General features: G+C 38.0%; 2 protein-coding genes and 2 pseudogenes across 2 annotated transcripts; 3 read left to right on the forward strand and 1 right to left on the reverse strand.

The window, feature by feature from the left end:
• Positions 1–594: 594 nt before the first annotated feature.
• Positions 595–1,563, forward strand: LOC129628360 (olfactory receptor 2T2). Its single transcript, XM_055547814.1, has one exon. The coding sequence runs from the start codon at positions 595–597 to the stop codon at positions 1,561–1,563; it is 969 nt and encodes a 322-aa protein (XP_055403789.1).
• An 8,239-nt stretch (positions 1,564–9,802) lies between these two features.
• LOC129628437 (olfactory receptor 2T11-like) lies at positions 9,803–10,662 on the forward strand (annotated as a pseudogene).
• Positions 10,663–16,325: 5,663 nt separating this feature from the next.
• On the reverse strand, positions 16,326–16,445 carry LOC129642401 (uncharacterized; annotated as a pseudogene).
• Positions 16,446–19,197: 2,752 nt separating this feature from the next.
• On the forward strand, positions 19,198–21,311 carry LOC129631378 (olfactory receptor 2T11). Its single transcript, XM_055552353.1, has one exon. It carries the CDS (start codon positions 20,315–20,317, stop codon positions 21,248–21,250), a length of 936 nt encoding a protein of 311 aa, XP_055408328.1. The 5' UTR covers positions 19,198–20,314; the 3' UTR covers positions 21,251–21,311.

The following is a 21,311-nucleotide window of genomic DNA, read 5'->3' on the forward strand; positions in this document are numbered from 1 at the left end:
AATTATTACATTTATATCTTATATCAGCCTACAGAGATATAGATATATGATAACTTTTCACAAGTGATGAAACTGAGTTAGTTTATAGATTAATTTTTCTGTCCAATGTTCAGTCAGTTCAGTCAGTTCAGTCGCTCAGTCGTGTCCGACTCTTTGCGACCCCATGAATCGCAGCACGCCAGGCCTCCCTGTCCATCACCAACTCCCGGAGTTCACTTAGATTCACGTCCATCAAGTCAGTGATGCCATCCAGCCATCTCGTCCTCTGCCATCCCCTTCTCCTCCTGTCCCCAATCTCTCCCAGCATCAGAGTCTTTTCCAATGAGTCAACTCTTTGCATGAGGTGGCCAAAGCACTGGAGTTTCAGCTTTAGCATCATTCCTTCCAAAGAAGTCCCAGGGCTGTTCTCCTTCAGAATGGACTGGTTGGAAATGCCAAGACGGATTCAATATGATTCTGAACTGATGTTCTTTCCTTTATCTCACTCTGCTTCTGACATACTATCCATGGTAGGCCCTCCCTAAATTTTGGATTATTAATTAACCTAACAACTTCCTGTCTTTGCAGTTCTAGGAGCTATTATGTGATGTAAACATGGAGACAGTTCTTCAAAATTCCACTGACTTCATCCTCTTGGGCCTCATCACACATCCCACATTCCCTGGGTTTATCTTTGCAGTGGTCTTCTCCATCTTTCTGGTGGCTCTTACAGCCAACATGGTCATGATTCTGCTCATTCACACAGACTCCCACCTCCACACGCCCATGTACTTCCTGCTTAGCCAACTGTCCATCATGGACACTGTCTACATCTGCATCACTGTCCCCAAGATGTTGCAAGATCTCTTGTCCAAGGAAAAGACCATCTCCTTCCTGGGCTGTGCACTTCAGATCTTCCTCTACCTGACCCTGATTGGAGGGGAGTTCTTCTTACTGGGTCTTATGGCCTATGACAGGTATGTGGCTGTGTGCAACCCTCTTCGATATCCTCTCCTCATGAACCGCAGGATTTGCTTGTTTATGGTGGTGGGTTCCTGGGTTGGTGGCTCCTTGGATGGGTTCATGCTGACTCCCTTTACTATGAGCTTCCCTTACTGTGGGTCCCGAGAGATCAATCACTTTTTCTGTGAGATCCCAGCAGTACTGAAGCTGTCTTGTATTGACACATCACTCTACCAGACCCTGATGTATGCCTGCTGTGTGCTGATGCTGCTCATCCCTATATCCATCATCTCTGTTTCCTACATACGCATCCTGCTCACAGTGCATCGGATGAACTCTGCTGAGGGCCGGCGCAAAGCCTTTGCTACCTGTTCATCCCATATTGTGGTGGTGATCATTTTCTATGGGGCAGCCTTCTACACCAATGTGCTGCCCCAATCATATCACACACCAGAGAAAGACAAGGTTGTATCTGCCTTCTACACCATACTCACTCCAATGCTCAACCCACTCATCTACAGCTTGAGAAATAAAGATGTGGTTACAGCTCTAAGGAGAATACAGGGGAGATGTACATACTCCCAGAAAGTCAGAGCAGGGGATGTGTCCAAGAAGTACTAGAAGGAGCTGGGTACAAACTTTCTTGGTACTGTGGCTACTGGCACACAGTAGTTCTAGAAAATATATTGTTGGTTCTGAGAAATATTCACTATCGTGTTCACAATCCTGAATTATATCAGGCAAAATAATTCTTTTGACACCAACACTTAAGAACTGTAGCTGAACACAGCCAGTATCTCAGCAACAGCCAACTCACTTGTCTGGATTCACTGACTGACATCTCTCAGAGAGCATTTTCTTCAGGTAGCATTATAAATCATTCCAGTCAGTCCAAACAGCCCTTTGAAAGTCCTGAATGGATATTTTTATGTTACATATTTTCACGTGCCTTTTGTGTCTGTATTTCTGACAAACTTTAGAATAGAAGATGCGAGGAATAATTTTCATGTCCTTGTTGATTTAAAGTCAAATGTTCAATACAAATTAAACATTTTCTGATGACTATAGTCTATGTAGCACCTCTATTTAGAAAACTTTTGTAAGGATAATTCAATTGGGTTTGGGGTTCAGTATTCTTTGTTATCTTTTATAAATGTCTGTGTTCTCTAATCTTTACATTTAAACTATTATCATAATTTTATTCATGTAGAGTTCATTATGTGTCTGGAAATCACTAACTATTTACTGATTGATTAGATTTGACTTCTATTATTATTAAGATAGATATTGCTACAATCCTTTAGTAACTTCCATTTATTGCCTAATAAAATGACTTATGAAACAAAACATGAATAAATCAAGACCTTTTGTTAGTTAAATCATCTCCCTTGGTCAATTTTCCTATTGTAAAAGTTTTCATCTAGTAGACTGGTAATATTTTTTCTATTAATTATCTTTTGGTTATTTGAGAAGCTTTAATAGATACAGGATCCTGATACAATAGAATGTTTATTTAAAAAGACCACACTCAATAAGGACTGTCCGTCCATTTACCTACTTAATTTTAACTTCCTTCTTATGTGTAAGGCACTAAAATATGACAAATAAATTTTTATTCACCTGGTGTTTATTTTGGTTTGCAATCAAAAGCTTAGAATGTGCTGGGATCATTTTTGGGTGATTTTGTAATTGACAAAGATTAAGAATAGGTTACTGTATGTCCTTGTAGTGCCAATGCAAAGTGAAAACTGTATCCTTCATAGATGTTCATATAAGTAAATCTCATCCTCATTAATATGCTAATCCAGGGTTCATTTTGCCTTGGAAGATTCCCCCAAATTTGATCTTATGCTGAAACAAACAAACAAATAGAAAAGAGATGGAAGAATGGCTTAGATGGATGAATCTCTTCAAGTAGAGAAACTAATAAAATACTAATGAAAGAAATCAAAGATGATACAGATGAACAAATTACCATATTCTTGGATTGAAAGAATCAATATACTGAATATGACTTCAGTTCAGTTCAGTCACTCAGTTGTGTCCAACTCTTTGTGACTCCATGAATTGCAGCACACCAGGCCTCCCTGTCCATCACCAACTCCTGGAGTTCACTCAAACTCACGTCCATCGAGTTGGTGATGCCATCCAGCCATCTCATCCTCTGTCGTCCCCTTCTCCTCCTGCCCCCAATCCCTCCCAGCATCAGAGTCTTTTCCAATGAGTCAACTCTTCGAATGAGGTAGCCAAAGTATTGGAGTTTCAGTCTTAGCATCATTCCTTCCAAAGAACACCCAGGACTTATCTCCTCTAGAATGGACTGGTTGGATCTCCTTGCAGTCCAAGGGACTCTCAAGAGTCTTCTCCAACACCACAGTTCAAAAGCATCAATTCTTCGGCTCAGCTTTCTTCACAGTCCAACTCTCACATTCATACATGACCACTGGAAAAACCATAGCCTTGACTAGACGGACCTTTGTTGACAAAGTATTGCCTCTGCTTTTGAATATGAATATGAATATTTTATTAATTCTTGATAAGCCACTCTCCAGCCAACCTTCCTATGAAGCAAGCTAGATGGATCTTGTCTGTGTTTCAGTGGTATGATCATTTAGTAAACATCTTTATGCCAGGTCTTGAAAATGTAGTTCACACTGAGGCTATAACAGTATGTATTCAAAAAGCTTTAAAATGATAGCAATGTTATATCCCTCCTAAACAATGAAATGACTCAACGAAAAAAGCTGTTCTACAAAATAAGATGAGCTTGATTGACTTATAAAGCAAAACACATCACTTAGCAGTAAAGTCAGATTGGCTTGCTTAACACTAAAACCAAGCTACATTGCTTAGCAGAAATACATGCAACAGAAGCACAAGACATGCCCCTAAAAAATAAAACAATGGTGTCATGAGACCCACATCCTTCCCTGTGAGTTCAGTGAGTTAATAACTCCTAAAACATGCTTTTTGGCCCCAACGACATGTTCTTTGCACAATACCACCACCACCAACACCCCCTCCCACCAAAAAAAAAAAAAAAAAAATAGTAGAGAATAAGGCCTAAAACTTGCCCAGTGGTATCATCAAGTAATTACCCCCCAAGCATGCTCTGTGCACACAAAAAACAATCATTTATGGAAAGGTGACTTTTCAGAATGAAAGACCCTCATTGTACTGAGACCTGAAAATATTTTTTGAAAGTGCTGTGACAGCCCTGACCTGACCATATAGGGATAAGTAAACTTCTCTGCCTTACTTGGGGGAGGGAGATGGAAATACGACATCTACTCAAGAGAGACAAAGGAGATCTTCTCCCCCTCCCCTCTCTTCCTTTGATTATAAAAATATAACCCACTGAGTGCTGGGGGCAGTGCAACTTTTGCCTGCCCATTTGTTAACCTTACAAGCATCTCATTCTAAAAAATCACTCCTTATTTATCACTTTGCCTCTCGCTAAATTCCACTCCACTGTTGAGACATAAAGGCCTGTGGTGCTGGAACTCTTCAGAGCCCTGGAAATGACACCTAACAATTTCACCATGAGCGTCCACATGAAAGACTGAAACATTAGTAGTGTGAAAAATCTCCCAAATGTCAGACCATATTTCCTTTCCCCATAGTTCTTTGGAGTGAATTTTCCAGTTATTCTTTACCCGTAGGGGTAGCCAAGTGGCGAATTCATTGTTTTCTGACCAATAATATATATATGTATATATATATATATATATATGGCATTCAATTAAATTTTATTGTTTTAGAACCTGATATGCTACTTATAATTCATCAAAATAACCACTATTAGTATAATTCTTTATGACCTCTGGAAATTTCCTACTTCAGAAATCCAAGAGCACTCTTTTGTCTTGTTTTTGCCATAAGCTCCAATTAGCATATAGATAGATATATTTAATTTTATGTCTCCTGGCTGTAGCTCAGAGGGTATTTGATCTCCATTCAAAGATAGATTACTGAGATAAACTTTAAAATAACTCAATCAAAATTTTAGCAATAAAACATGACAGCAAAGAAGTAAACCTGGGAAGCAAGTCGTAGTTAACATACATTTCAATTAACAAAACTAGAATTTTCTACTCAGTGAAACATAATTTGTATTTACTTTTTTTTCTGTGTATGTGATGGCATTAACCCTGAAGCCAGGGAAAGCTTTATCCTATCAAATAAAAAATGACTTTTGTGAGGGAGCAAGGGTTTCCCAGGTGGCATTAGTGGTAAAGAATCCACCTGCCAATGAAGGAGACATAAGAGACTCAGTTTCAATCCCTGAGTTGGGAAGGTCCCCTGGAGGAGGGCGTAGCAATCCACTCCAGTATTCTTGCCTGGAGAATCCCCATGGACAGAACAGCCTGTCGAGCTACAGTCCATGGGGGTCACAAAGAGTCAGACATGACTGAAGCAACTGAGTGCACAGGAAAAAGCCAAAAAGCCTTCTTGGATTTCCCATAGCCCTGCCTTTTTGATTTTCAACTATTGTTTATCCATCTTTAAATCCTTGATTTAGGAGTAGACTGTTGCCATGTCCTAAGAATATCAAGATAGTGAAAGTTTGATAATCAGGGGTTAATTTTTCTGTATAAGCAGAATGACCTTTATCTATCTGTACAATCTTCATAGATCATTGTGAAATAATATTTATTTACTTTACCAAAGTAGCAAAGGTTTTTTAAAAACAAGTATAAAGGCAAAGAAATTCACATAGTCTGTTATCAAAAGGTACATCCCAAGAAAACTTTGCTGTCTTAACCAAGAGAAAAAAAAACAAATTCCAGTCTGATATACAACATAAATTATCTTATAGAACTTCCCATGTACCTTTAACATACCAAATAACCTAATTAGTCCAGTATTTTTCTTTGGGATGCTTCGGGGACCCTCTGAAGCACTACAAAGTTAGCTAGAAGTCAGAAGAGCTTCATTAGAATTTGATTTTAGGAGGCTCTGTCAAAAAAAAAAAGAAAAAAAACAAAGAGTTGAGAATACTCCGTCAGATAAAATTATAGGTTACTATGAAACAACAGTTATTCAGTCAGCCAAAGAGATAATAAAAGATTTCAAAGGCAAATACAGATTAAATCACTTAAGAGGCAAAGAAATGTAAAATCTGTCATCAAAGGCAGTTCAACATCCCAAGAAAACGTGTACCATGCATAAAATTCTTTTCTTAGGGTCCACTTTCCACAAAAATGTTTTTTCTATATTTATCACTTTATTTTCCCATTCAGAAATAGACTATCTGATTTCTGATTATCTGATTTCTGAAATCAGATCTACTTTCTTCACCCTTAACAACATTCAATTCCATTCCTCATATCTTCTCTACTAAAAATATACTTTCCTTAAGCCATGAACTATCCTTTATATTAGCATTCTGTAGATTGGCAAACATAAATACCAGTGATAATTTATAAAAATATTTGCTTTCTTATAGAGAACACCTTAGAATGGCACCAAGCATATACATTCAGTTCAGTTCAGTTCAGTCGCTCAGTCGTATCTGACTCTTTGTGACCCCATGAATCGCAGCATGCCAGGCCTCCCTGTCCATCACCAACTCCCGGAGTTCACTCAGACTCACATCCATCGAGTCAGTGATGCCATCCAGCCATCTCATCCTCTGTCGTCCCCTTTTCCTCCTGCCCCAATCCCTCCCAGCATCAGTCTTTTCCAATGAGTCAACTCCACATGAGGTGGCCAAAGTACTTGAGTTTCAGCTTTCGCATCATTCCTTCCAAAGAAATCCCAGGGCTAATCTCCTTCAGAATGGAGTGTTTTGTTTCTCTATAAAAGGAAGCCAGTGTTTAGTTAGTAATGTTAAAGCTTCTTATTTTATTTGGAAATGGACTAATTATTTAATAAACTTCCATCATTTAACTTAATTTAGCACAACCCTAGAAATTCAAGTGACCAAAATCTAGAGAAACTATTTTAGGTAGGCATTTCTCAAGTATGGTTATTCTTAATAGACTTTATCTAAAAGCTCTTATCTCATTTAGATTTTCTTTCCTTAAAAGTTTCTTCACATCAAGTTACTTTGTAAAATGGACTTACCATCTGGCCCACTTGTGGAAAATACTGTCACCAGAAACCAAATGGCCCTATACATTTTTTGAGCCTCCCTTTTTGTCTGGAGAGTTTTAAATTTCATTTTCTTTTGTTTGGCCTTAGATAAAATCTCTCTATGTCTTTAACACATTGTATTGTCAAAAACTACAATTTGAGCAGATTCCTGAATTTTCCAGGGATTAATCTCTCATCCCAAGCATCAGGGTCCAAGTGTATCCTTCCTTACCTATTGCTTTCTTTTTGTTAACCTAGCCATGTGACTTTCGATATTTAGCTTGTGCAATCTTTACTGTGGCTTTTTCAGCTACCGACTGGAAAGCAGAGACTTGGTCAGTTAAAATCTAATTTTGACATTGTAATGTAGAATGTCATCCTTGCAGATTGCATAATTCTTTCTCCAATTTTAACTTTTCAATCAATTTTAATTTGGCTTCATGTACCCTACAGTAGGCAGAGAGGAGGATCCAATCTCTCCAGCACAGCATGGTGGTACATTCTGATTCTTCCTCAGTTGACACAAGTGGCAAACATTCAATAACTTCTAAAGGTTTGGCCCACTTTAATTTGGGGTCCCAATTCTGACATACTCCAGTGGATATGCCCCATTCAGTAACTCATGAGCAGTAAGGCAAACTTTCCCATCAAGGAAAAAAAAGTTGAATAGTCTTAACCTCTTTCTTTTTCCTTTTATTTCATAAATCCTGCTTATAGTGCCAATTTATGTTTTGCTGAAAGTTTTACTTTTGTTTTAGGTTCCAAGGATTTGTTAACAAAAGAAACCATTCATCACACATGATAAACAATTTCAATATTTAATAGAGGATTATTTGACTTAATTTCAATATATAATCATTAAAAGAAAAGATAAATAGAAACAAAATAAAAGAGTAAGAGCATATACACCACCAAATTGGGCAGACCAACATTCAGATTTAAACAGAGTAGAGAAGTCCATTGTTGACAGCAATCTGGAGTCCCAGTAGGGAACAGATCCTGGGCAGTGTGACCTCTCCAGGCGCAAGACTCCAAATTTCAGTTTTAGGGGTTCCCTCATATAATCCCATGCCGAAAAATGATATCATCATCAGTTTGTGTGCAAGCATGCAGTTTTGACTTTACTTTAAACTTTTGCTTTCTACAATGCTGTTTGTTCTATCTTGTGAATCACAGGATTTCATTATGCCCCAGGCAGTTGGCCAGACCTCCAGGAGCCATTCTAAGATGCACTCCCTTTCTTACCTAAAACTCCTCTTGACTTGCTGAGCTTCTGAACTAGGAGGGAATCCAGTCAGTGTTTGGGCAGGTCTGAAGCAAGGTCAGGACCTGCTCTCCTGCTTCTGAAGCCTGAATAAGATTTCTCCATTTTAGTTTCTCTAACAATTTTATAGTTAAGTGGTATTTCACATTATGTACTCTGCATATGGCTTCCCAGGTGGTGCTAGTGATAAAGAACCCACCTGCCAATGCAAGAGACATAAGAGATGTAGGTTCGATCCTTGGGTTGGGAAGATGCCCTGGAGAGGGGTATGGCAACCCACTTCAGTATCCTTGCCTGGAGAATCCTATAGAATTTCCTTTACTCTGGTCACAACTCAAGGTTTTCATTCTGCTCACCTTTAAACATCCAAATAAGCAATGATTCAATCATTCTTTTCTCTAACTAGTTGTCAACTGAAAAACAAAATGCACAATGTGAGAATTGCAAGTTAAGTTTTATTGGGGTGAAATAAAGACTGCCACCCGGGAGGCAGCACCTCTGATAGCTCTAAGAAACTGATCCAAACGGTAGAGGGAAAGGATAGTATATATGTGATTTTGGTAAAGAGGGGAGTGCAATTAAGCACATGCAATCAAGCACACATTTTTTTGTAGAAAGTTTCTACTGGTCTCTGAAGCTTTTCCTAGTCCTGAGAATCATCATCCAGAAGAATTTTAGTGCTTTTCTAGATATGAGGAGACACAAGAATTGGGCTTATGAAATCAGTTCTTGAGAATATCTAACTATCTGAAGACTTGTCCTGCCAGTTTTCCCAGAGCACAGAGTGTGTCATTTCTGCTCTCTACCGTGAACTACTTCAGGGGGTGTTGGAGGTCAACAACAGCACCAGCAGTAGCACATGATTTAGTCCTTACAGAGGTGGAAGGCAAGTGCCTGTGTGCGTGTCATTGTCGCTCAGTTCTGTCTGACTCTTTGTGGCCCCATGCACTGCATCCCACCAGGGTTCTCTGTCCAGGGAATTCTCTCCAGACAAGAATACTGGAGAGGGTAGCCATTCCCTTCTTCATGGAATTTCCCAACCCAGGGATCAAACCCAGGTCTATTGCATTGAAGGCAGATTACTGTCTGAGCCACCAGGGAAGCACAAGTGCCCATGACTAGTGCCAATTTGTAGTTGACACAGGGTTCATTTAACCCAACTATGAGACAAACAAGATTCTGAAGGCTAAAAATGTAGACTAAATAGGGCAGATATAATTAAAACTCTAGATATGAGCAACCACAAATTTTGTTATGCATAAACTATATATCATAACATATATATGAGCACAGTATAAAATGGGTTGTTCTCCAAAAAGAAGAAACATATCTCTAGCTACTGATTTAAGACATCTCTGGGTCTGATTTTCTCTAGCATTTTGACTGGAAAATTTTATCTGAACCGTGGCCTCTAAGATGTCATCTCCATTGTGAGTTTCTCAGTTACAGGAAGTGTTTTCTGTCTCTTTTTTCCCTCTGGTATTTGTGGCTTCCTGTTCTTTGGCACTGTCATAGATGATGTCAATGAAGAATACAAATTCAACCTCTGACTTTATCCTCCTGGGGCTTCTGGTCAACAGTAAATTCACAGGGATTGCCTTTGTAGTTATTTTGGCTATTTTTGTGATGGCTGTAACTGCAAACCTGGTCATGATATTCTTGATTCACACAGACTCCCATCTCCATACCCCCATGTACTTTCTGCTCAGCCAACTGTCTATCATGGACACCCTTTTCATTTGTACTACTGTCCCAAAGCTTCTAGTCAACATGGTTTCTAATGAGAAAACCGTTTCCTTTGTGGCCTGCTCTTCCTCTACTTGACCATGATGGGAACAGAGTTCTTCCTGTTGGGCCTCATGGCTTATGACTGCTATGTGGCTGTCTGCAACCCTCTTAGGTACCCCGTGTTCATAAACCACAGAGTGTGTCTTCTTCTGGCTGCTGGTGCCTGGTTTGGTGGATCCCTGGATAGCTTTCTGCTCACCTCTATCACCATGAATGTCCCCTACTGTAGATCCCACAGGATTGATCACTTCTTCTGTGAGATCACTACAGTTCTCAGATTGGCCTGTGCTGACACATCCTTGTATGAAACCTTGATGTACATCTGCTGTGTGCTCATGTTGCTCATCCCCATATCTATTATCTCAACCTCCTACTCCCTCATTTGGTTAACCGTCCACCGCATGCGCTGTGCTGAAGGCCGGAAAAAGGCCTTTACCACTTATTCTTCCCACTTGGCTGTAGTCAGCTTTTTCTATGGGGCTGCCTTCTACACTTATGTGCTGCCCAAGTCATTTCACACCCCTGAGCAAGACAAGGTAGTATCAGCTTTCTATACCATTGTCACACCCATGCTCAATCCTCTTTTCGACCCTATGGACTATAGCTGCCAGGCTCCTCTGTCCATGGGATTCTCCAGGCAAGTATACTGGAGTGGGTTGCCATGTCCTTCTCTAGGGGATCTTCGCAATGCAGGAATTGAACCCCTGTCTCTTGTGGCTCCTGCATTGCAGGTAGATTCTTTACTGCTGAGCCAGCAGGAAAGCCCCATATGCACACTACTATAAATAAAATAGATAATTAATGAGGACCTACTGTATATCACAGGGAACTCTACTCAATATTCTATAATAACCTATAAGGGAAAAGAATCTGAAAAAGAATGGATATGTGTATAACTGTTTGCTGTATACCTGAAAATAACTCAGCATTGTAAATAAAATATACCCTAATATAAAATAAAATTAAATTTAAAAATATAATGTATTAGCTTGAGATTGAAAGTGATAAATTGGAATAATTTAAAATTAATTAAAAAACCAATTGCATACTTGCAAGATGTCAGATACTGTTCTTAAACATGGGGTAAACATGAAGGGAAAACTTTTTCCATTTTTCAAAAACACATTTAACTACATTATTTGACTTTGATCTTCATAAAGTTCTGCCAAGTATTTTGAGAAGGAATTAGCCTCATGGGAGATAGAGAAATTTGTAACCATATTTTCTGACTTCTGGTCTTGTGATTTTGTGCTAAAACTTGCTATTCTTTGATAGACAATTTCCAAAAGCAGGAAGGCATATGACACAATACAAACCTGGACGCTTGTTAATCCTGATAATGACCTGGGGAAAACATATCCCTCCGGGAGTAACATGCAGATAAAATCTATGTTCAGCTTCTGTTGTGTGCCAGCTAGGCTGGTTTACCAAGGACCTGATCTTCCATGCTGAGAGGCAGTCAGACCCTATCTGGGGTCTTTCTACAGGTGAGGGATATGGGCATAAAATTAACTGAACCATTTCTTCCACATACTTATTTCATTTACACAATAAATTAAAATATATATTTATATAATATGAAAATTATAATAATGGATGATATAAAGTATACTTGTTAAATAGCCCATTAAATCCTTTATTGAATACCAAGAAACATTCAGACATAAAAGGATGATTGTTAATACTGAAAATATTTAGAGAAGGATTTGGTGTTCAGAAAAGAATTCAGAACTTTGTTGCCAAAAAAAAAAAAAAAAATGACAGTACATCCCTGACAACTTAGACTACTATTCACTTTGAATGAAGTGGAGTCCTGCTAACAGTTCTATTAACCCAGTGAAAATAAACTTTTAAAACTTCAGATAATCAGAAAAGAAGATTTACATGAGACAGGATAATTGTAATAATGGAAAATTTCATGGTGTTGAAAGCGTAACTCAAAGAACAGGCTGACATATATAATTATCCCAAACCAGAAATATTTCTACTTTTTTCTATTTTTTATTCTTTTTTTTTTCTATTTCTATTTATTTTTTCAAGTTGGGATTATGCTGAGAATAGATCTGATTAACAGAGGATGAGACACTTGGATGGCATCACTGACTCAATGGACATGAGTTTGAGCAAGCTCTGGGAGTTGGTGATTTATTCAGTTATATTAGATTTTAGTCATCACATGACAAAGGACAAGGATCTTGACTTTTGCTCCCTGATACATCCAAAGTACCAAGAAATTTTCCTGATGTAAAATACAATTAATTTGAATGAAAAAATGTCATTTCATTTTAGAATTCACGCTTGAAAATACATACTTTAATGTTTAAGCAGTTCTTTTTTCTTTTTCCTGGAAAATCAGGTTTGAAGAGTTACAGTGAAAACTGAAAATCAAAGTGATTAGGTACCTTTTGCATGTTTGTACAGAATTGCCTGTCCAGGATGAGAGCGGAAGCCAAAGAAATATACTTAAATTCTTTCCAAATTCACCAGTTCAGATATCATTTCTATTGAAGCATTTTAGAACTGTGGCTCCTGCAAAGAAACATCATTGGTTTTTTCGAGATTTGTCATAGATATCTGTCCTCCTTTGGAGCCAATAAGAGGTAGGTATCATAGGTGGGCATTTACTCAAGTATAGAGATAGAAACTTGCATTTTTTCCATATTGACCCAAAACTTACATGTTAGAACAAGGCTTATGATTGTATATATGAGCTGGCATTATCAAAAATTATCCTTTCCCTGAATTTCCATAGTGTTTACCTGCAATGGGCAGTGGTTTTAATCAGCAGCCAATAACCTTAGGAAAATAAAATGAGGAAACAAGTTAGAACATAGTTAAGTCCATGTCTTTGGACTTCATCTACAGTTCAACTAATAGAACTGATGAAGCTGCAACAGAGAGCTGTTTCCTTGCATCCCTGGAAATATTGTGGGAAAATTTCTATGAGACAAAAATGAATATAGAGTTGAAGGAAGTCAGGACTCCCTGTAAATAATAGTCCTTTGTAATCTAAAAGATTATAACAATCTTTATATTTGAGTATATTTAACAACAAGATAGCAACATATTCAGTGCATATCTTCAATGGTCTCAGTCTTAAGACAGAGAACTTTTCCAGTGCTATTTTAATTGAAAATAAATGTTTTTATAAACTTATATTTATAATCCAAAAATTATATAATTATGTTTACTATCATGTTTGCTTTAAATATAGGGAAAATTAGGCTAAAAAGATTAAAGGTTATACCTACTGGCCATTTTCAAATTCAGAAGTTAATACTATCTTCTCATTCTGGAGCCTGTTCTGTTTCCACAATTGCCAAATTAGAGGGTTTTTTATTTTGAGTGAAGGAGGAGTCTAAACATTTCCATAACATTATCAGGTGCCAGGTACTGTTTTGAGATCCTTACACAAAACCCTCCCAATAGCCCTGAGGGCAGGGGCTGCTCTGATGTACTTTTGGCTAGTTACAAATTTGAAGAGGGACTTTCCCACTGCCATATGTCTAATAAATGGCAGGTCTTGGATTTTCACCCAGGCAATTAGGTGCAGGTTTTACATAATGATCAGGAACAAAAGGTAAACGGACAGGGTTTGAAGTGATTAAAGAAACCTGGGAAATTTAAACTATCAAACCAGAGTTGTTTATACCAATGCATAAATCTATCACTTATGGGAATTATTTTGTATATATTTCTCCTCTCTTTGATAAAAAGTTATTTTACTTTTCTAATAAGTTACATGTTTACAAGTTCACATTTTCTGATTATTTTGATGTATGTATGTTAGTGAGTCCCTTCAAATTTAACGTGCAGAGACTAAAGTGAATATTTTAAGGCCAGAAGCACATACTTCAGGTGACATCTTGCAGTATGAAAGCTTAAGAGTCAGAAGAAATCAGATGAATTCTGTTTTAGAATGCAGGATCCAATTTAAGCAGGACTCTGGGGTAAATTTGATACATCTTAGTGACCCTACTGATACTGAAAGATTAAGAAATGGAAAAATATAGGTATTTATTGCCCAAGTTGTGAATAGGAGGCTTATTCTTTAACCTGAAATTAAATTATTTTTACACACATAATCTATGATGTAGGAAAACAGAAAATATAGTGAAGACAAATTGATGTTCTTGAGATTCGACCATCAGTGAAACTTTTATTTCATAATTGTGTGTGTATATATATATGTGTGTGTGTGTACATATATATATACACATACTTATATATGCACATATATATGCACATTAAAATATATGTATATATGTTTTTGTATATAGCTCTTTGCCACATGTATACTAGTGATACATATACCCTTATCACATATATGTTATTGGTTATATGTGTAAAGACATTTTTTTATCAAAGAGAGGAAAAATAAATACATAAAAGCATCTGCTGTTGGACACATACAAAAATTTTATATATATTATGGTAAGATATTTATATTATATATAAAGAACATAGGGGTTTCTAACTGCTGTATTTTTCACTTAAGAATGCAGTGAAATTGTCATACCATAATGATTTTAGGTCTACCTCATATCCTAAACGATGCTTGGAATCTTGTTACTAATTCCAAAAACTAAATAATTTTGTAAGCGTTCAAGAGCAGATGCTTAAGCTGCCTCTGCTTTCTTAGTAATACAAAAAATACCAAGATGAATATTTACATAAAATTGCTCACCTATTTCTTAATTTCTATATAAAATTTGCTAGGAGTAGAAAGTAAATGTTATTTTTAAAGTCCAGATATTGGTTTGCTGCTCTCTCTAACAAAAATAATAGCTACTTACATTCTCACCAGCAATATATGATAGTACTCTCTAGATACTCAGTGTTGATACAATCTAACTCTCAAATAGAGGTTCAATTTGAGTAAGATTGGCAGTTCCAACCCCATTTCTATAGCCCATGTCCTGTGCAGCAGAAGAGAATGCAACCAGTGCTCTCCAACATCAGTCTTGTTGAGGAAGCCTCTTTAAACCTGTACAAACAAGAGAGTTAGAGCAGATTAATCTTTTATGCTCCAACTTTTTCACTTTAAGCATGCAGCACACAGCTGAGTACAATCAGATTAACAGCTTAACATTTCATCACATCTCATAGCTTCATAGTTAAAGAAATATGGCACAAAAGATTCAGTGACTCATCATACATATTCAGGGAAGAAAGTGGTGGGATTTGTTTTTCTAAAATCACCCAGGAAAATACAGAGGGGACAACCTGGCTGGAAAAGAAGCTTGGGAACACATTTAGTTTTCAAATGACATTCTTTAATAATAAGTCCGATCCAGCTCCAGCAGGGAATAATTGTACTGGAAACATCAGGTCTGATGTAACCACTTGTCCTAGATTCAAAGTCAGTGAACTTTCAAAGTACCACTGCCTGGAGGGAGGCTTTGCTTTAAGACAATGATGTACTGTGTTTCAACAAAAATTGCACATAACCATAAAATATAGAAGTCTAATCGCAGGGTTCACATTTGACAGAGTCTTTTGAAAAATTCAATTTAAAATGTTATGTCTGCTCCCCATTTGGGAGCACCTGTATGCAGGAAAACATAGAAGAGGATAATTATAATTTGAAAATGCTTGCAGGTTTGTGATTTGAGATATGTATATCACTGACAGGATAATTCTGAAGACATTTCAATTTATTTCACAAGGATTTAAAATGGATTCATGTGCATGTGTTTGTGCTCACTCAGTCGTGTCCACCTCTTTGCAACTCTATAGGCTGTAGTCCACAAGGCTTCTCTGTCCATGGGATTCTCCAGGCAAAAATATTGGAGTGGATTGCCATTTCCTACTCCAAAGCGGGTTCATAACTCTATGCAGTATTTTGAAATGGTTTTGCTGTTTATTCTTTACTCAACTTCATGTAATAGTCTTGTCCTCTGGGGTTCTTTATCCTTAAATGAACTCTGCTACTTTCCTCTGATACACATTAACAGAAGACTTAATTCAATTCTGTATTCAAAAGGACATTTGAGACTATCTTTACTGAGCTGTATTTGTAATGGTGGTTACACGGATGACAGCCTGACAGCGAGACTTTTGAATGGGACATTACTAGGTCTGCTTGGAGATAAGACGCTGTCATCAGCTGTGTGTGCTCAGCAGTGAGATTTGTGATTTGCGAATCTGATGTTTGCAAGATCTTTCTCAGCATCCTTTTGGTGAGGACTTTCCCCCCCGGACATCATTAGAAAGCCACAGGTATGTGATGACTAGAGATTGCCCAGGAGTTAGCCTCCAGCACCCGGAATTCCCAGGTGGTCTCCCATCCAAGATACTAAACAGGCCCGACCCTGCTTAGCTTCCGAGATCAGACGAGATCGGGCGCCTTCAGGCCGATACGGCCGGAGACTGCCCAGGAGTTAGAATTTTGAATATCTGGAAATATTTAACTTCATTCTGTTACTTTGTAATTTGTCGACAAGTTTTGACCAGAAATTCAAGTTTATCTTGATTGTGATTATGGTCTTGCAGTTGGTATTCTTCTGAAATTTTTTTAGCTGATTGAAGTTACTGATGATTAAAAGGATACTATGCATTTAGGGGCCAGTTGAGTGTAGCTGTGGAGTATATGGAAAACACAGCCTTAGATTTGAGCCAGGACCCATCTCCACTACTTATTCTTTATGCCTCACTTTGTCCAACCATAAGATGGTAATAATTAGAGTAATTCGCCCCATAGAGGTGCTGTGAAGAGGGACTACATCAAGCGCTAGAGCATGCAAAAAGATGCCTGGCATAGACGGATGCTGGGTATTTTATTATTAGCAATATGACTCCCTCATGTTATACTTATGTTTAAAATCTGGTAAAATTATTTATGATAATTTCTTGTGGCTACTATTCGAATAGAGCAAATTCAGTGCCTTAAAATAACACAAATTTATTATCTTGCCATTTTGAAGACTGCAACTCCAAAATTGGTCATGCTGGGCTAATTCCTTGCCTCATAGTCCCCTTCATTTTCAAAACCAGCATTTGTATTACCTGGACCTTTGTTCATAATGTCACATCTCATCTTCTTATTCCTGCCTCTTCTTTCCTGTCTCTCTCTTATAAGGGCCCTGGAATATACATTGGGCACAATGGGACATTCCAGAGTGATCTCATCTCATCATCTGTAACTGAATCACAATTGCAAAGTCTCTTTTGCCAAGTAGGGAAGATATTTATAGGCTGGGGATTAGGACGGAGGGTTCTTTGAGTTGGGGTGGGAACATTATTCTGCCTTTCCAGATAGGCTTCGTTTAACACTAAATTAATCTATTGGGCTTCCCAGGTGACACTAGTGGTAAAGAACTCACTTGCCAATAAGGGAGACATAGGAGACACAGGTTCGACCCCTGGGTTGGGATGATCCCCTGGAGGAGGGCATGGCAACACGCTCTAGTATTCTTGCCTGGAGAATCTCAAAGACAGAGGAGCCTGGTGGGCTACAGTTCATAAGGTCACAAAGAGTCAGACACAACTGAAGTGACTTAGCATGTATGCACACAAGTTAATCTATTACAGACTTACTATTTTAATAAGATACCAAATTAACAGTATCATTTACTGCAGGATTTTTCTAATACTAGATGGAAACTTGTTGCTAAGAATAATGCATAATGATTTTCTGTGCTTTTAACTGTGGAACATAAGGTGAGTTCAAACTATATTAACTTCTACAAAACAATCACTGTATGAATAATAACATCTGAAGTCAAATTTGTCTTTTACTCAATAATTGATACATAATGAATAAATAGCTGTCACCAAAAAATCAGATTCAAAAGAAAGATAAAGAAGTGAGTTTCATTTTCTAAAAGCATGATGCTTTTAACTCACAGTGATTGTTTCAAATTTGTTTACATAAAACTTCATTAAGATGTAATATTTATATTGATCTTGGATTGTAATATAGTTCTGTTTCTTATTACTAAGTTTTTTTTAAAGATAAATTTATTTTAATTGGAGGTTAATTACTTTACAATATTGTATTGGTTTTGCCTTTAGAAAGTGTGAGTGAATCCTATTTTATGATGTTATTTTAGATTGAAGATAAACAGAAAGACGTGGACTATCATTTCATTTTGGCATATTTTATAGAACATACTAGGGTGAATTTTAAAGAAATTCTACTAGAAATGAATCATATTAAAAGACAAAAATTGCATTTTAAGGAGTGCATATGCTAAATAATCATTCATTTAAATATTTAACAAAGTTATCAGATCTTAGACATTATTTTATATTTTGAAAGTGCACAGTAAGCAAAATAAGCAAATACCCATGCCCATTTGATCTTACTGTCTAGTGGGCAGGACAGAGACCCAAAATAAAAGGATTGTGTATGACAGATTGTGTTAAGGACAATGAAAAATAGAAAGTCATCAAGTCCTACAGAATAGATCCTTCTGAGAAGTGGATTTTGAGGAAAGACCTGAGGAGATGACCACATACAGTTATGAGGGTGAGAAACAAGCCAGAGTTAGGGCAGAAGCAAAGGACTTGGGCTGGGAAACTCCCACAAAGTGAGGACAAAGGATCAGCAAGGAGGTCATAGGAGCTGTAGCACCAGAGCAAATGCATTGGAGGAAGAAGAAAATGACTCCAGAGGATGAAATTGTCACAACACAATGGGCCTTAAAGCAGCATGTGAAGCTCCACAACAGAGTTTTGAGGTTAAAGTTACCTGTCTAATGTAGATTTCTCAGAATCACAGTGCTCTACCGAGATCAGAATAAAAACATACAAGAAAGAACAAGTAGATGATGGCTAAGCTACTGAAAAAACTTAGAAAACAGCTTTAACATTTTACTCATAATGCCCAAACAAGTTTTTCTAACATTTTGTGATATTGTGGTGTATAATAAGAAATATATTTGGTCTTTGTCTGAATTCCTTGGCAGAGACCCTAAATTCCTCAGAATTTCCTAAATGAAATGAGGCTTCCTCAGGTATCTTATTCATAAGGAATCCCTTCTAGCAACACCTGAATTTATGTTAATGAGGTTACTTATGGAAAGCCCTACGGGTGGGAGCTGGCTATCAGGAGACTAACCATACCTTCAGTGGTTTGGAACTTCTAAATTCCTACCTCTTAGATCTCCAAGGGGAAAAAAAGCGTAGAGATTTTATTAATCACCAGTGACTAATGGAGGCAGGCTTCCACAGTGGCTCAGCCGTAAACATTTCACCTGCAATGCAGGAGACACAGGTTCAATCCCTGGGTTGGAATGAGCCCCTGGAGAAGGACATGGCAACACACTCCAGTATTCTTGCATAGAGAATCCCATGGATAGAGTAGCCTGGCGGGCTCCAGTCCCTCGTGGCACAAAGAGACACTACTGAAGCAACTTAGCATGCAAGCACAAATGATGGAATCTTCTTACATATTCCCCTGTATATCTTCCACTTCTGTTGTTCCTGAGTTACACACTAGTCAGTTAAGTGAAATGTTTTGCTGAGTTCTATGAAAGACTCTAGAAAATTTAATTACACTCTTGGAGAGAGTCATAGGAAACTCCAATATATAGCCAAGAGATTAGTAGCACAGGTGATGACATGTACTAGCAATTGGTTTCTCAAGCGGGGTCAGTCTTGGAGGACTGAAACTATGGGATATTGGGCTCTATCTAGGCAAATAGTGTGAGAACTGAATTAAGTTGTAATATGCCAGTCTAGTGTCTGGAAATTTGCTGGTTGCTTCACAAGTGGGGAAAACCCCACATATCTGGTTATCTGAAGTGTCAGAAAGTGTTGCTGAGAGTAGACACACAGGAGGTATCTTCTCCTTTATATCCTTCACTTCATCAGCTATTCATTCTGCCTATCTTTGGTAATCCAAATAACCAATTTTATTTATTAAGCCTACTATTAGCTGGACAAGATTCTGAAGGCCACCAATGCAGAATAAATAGGGCAGATAGTGATATTTAAAACTCCAATCTAGATATAGCAAATGCCAGCTTTATTATGCAATTTGCATTACCTATGTATTACAGCACAATATAGAAAGGGTTGTGCTCCAGAAAGAAAAAAATAGATCTATAGTTCCTAATTTATAATGTCTCTTGGTCTGCTTGTTTTTCTCTAGCTTTATGACTTGGAAAATCTTATCTGAACCAGTAGCCTCTGAGATATTATCTCCATTGTGAGTTTCTACCTCCTAGAAGTGTCTTCTGTCTCTTGTTTTCCGTCACATTTGTGGCTCCCTTTTCCCTGGAGCTGTCAACAGAAATGTCAATGAAGAATAGAACTGCTTCCTCTGACTTTATCCTCCTGGGGCTTCTAGTAAACAGTAAAGCTACGGGGATTGTCTTCGCAGTTATTTTGGCTATTTTTGTGGTGGCTGTAACTGCAAATTTGGTCATGATATTCTTGATTCACATGGACTCCCACCTCCACACCCCCATGTACTTTCTGCTCAGCCAACTGTCCATCATGGACACCCTTTTCATTTGTACTACTGTCCCAAAGCTCCTGGTGGACATGGTTTCCATACAGAAGACCATTTCCTTTGTGGCCTGTGGCATCCAGATCTTTCTGTACTTAACTATGATTGGATCAGAGTTCTTCCTGTTGGGCCTCATGGCCTATGACCGCTATGTGGCTGTCTGCAACCCTCTTAGGTACCCAGTGTTGATGAACCGCAGAGTGTGTCTCCTTCTGGCTGCTGGTGCCTGGTTTGGTGGATCACTGGATGGCTTTCTGCTCACCCCTATCACCATGAATGTCCCCTACTGTGGATCCCGCAACATCGATCATTTCTTCTGTGAGATCCCCGCTGTTCTCAAATTGGCCTGTGCTGATACATCCTTGTATGAAACCTTAATGTACATCTGCTGTGTGCTCATGTTGCTCATCCCCATCTCTATTATCTCAACCTCCTACTCACTCATTTTGTTAACTGTCCACCGCATGCGCTCTGCTGAGGGCCGGAAAAAGGCCTTTACAACTTGTTCTTCCCACTTGACTGTAGTCAGCATTTTCTATGGGGCTGCCTTCTATACTTATGTGCTGCCCAAGTCATTTCACACCCCTGAGCAAGACAAGGTAGTATCAGCCTTCTATACCATTGTCACACCCATGCTCAATCCTCTTATCTACAGCCTCAGAAACAAGGATGTCACGGGAGCATTTAAAAAGATATTTGCACAATGCTTATCCACATAGAAAGTATTCACAAGTGATGTTTAGAGATTCAATAATCTGGAAATAGGTTTTCCCAATATCC

Source organism: Bubalus kerabau, chromosome 1 (assembly GCF_029407905.1).
Source record: "Bubalus kerabau isolate K-KA32 ecotype Philippines breed swamp buffalo chromosome 1, PCC_UOA_SB_1v2, whole genome shotgun sequence".
NCBI lineage: Eukaryota > Metazoa > Chordata > Mammalia > Artiodactyla > Bovidae > Bubalus > Bubalus kerabau.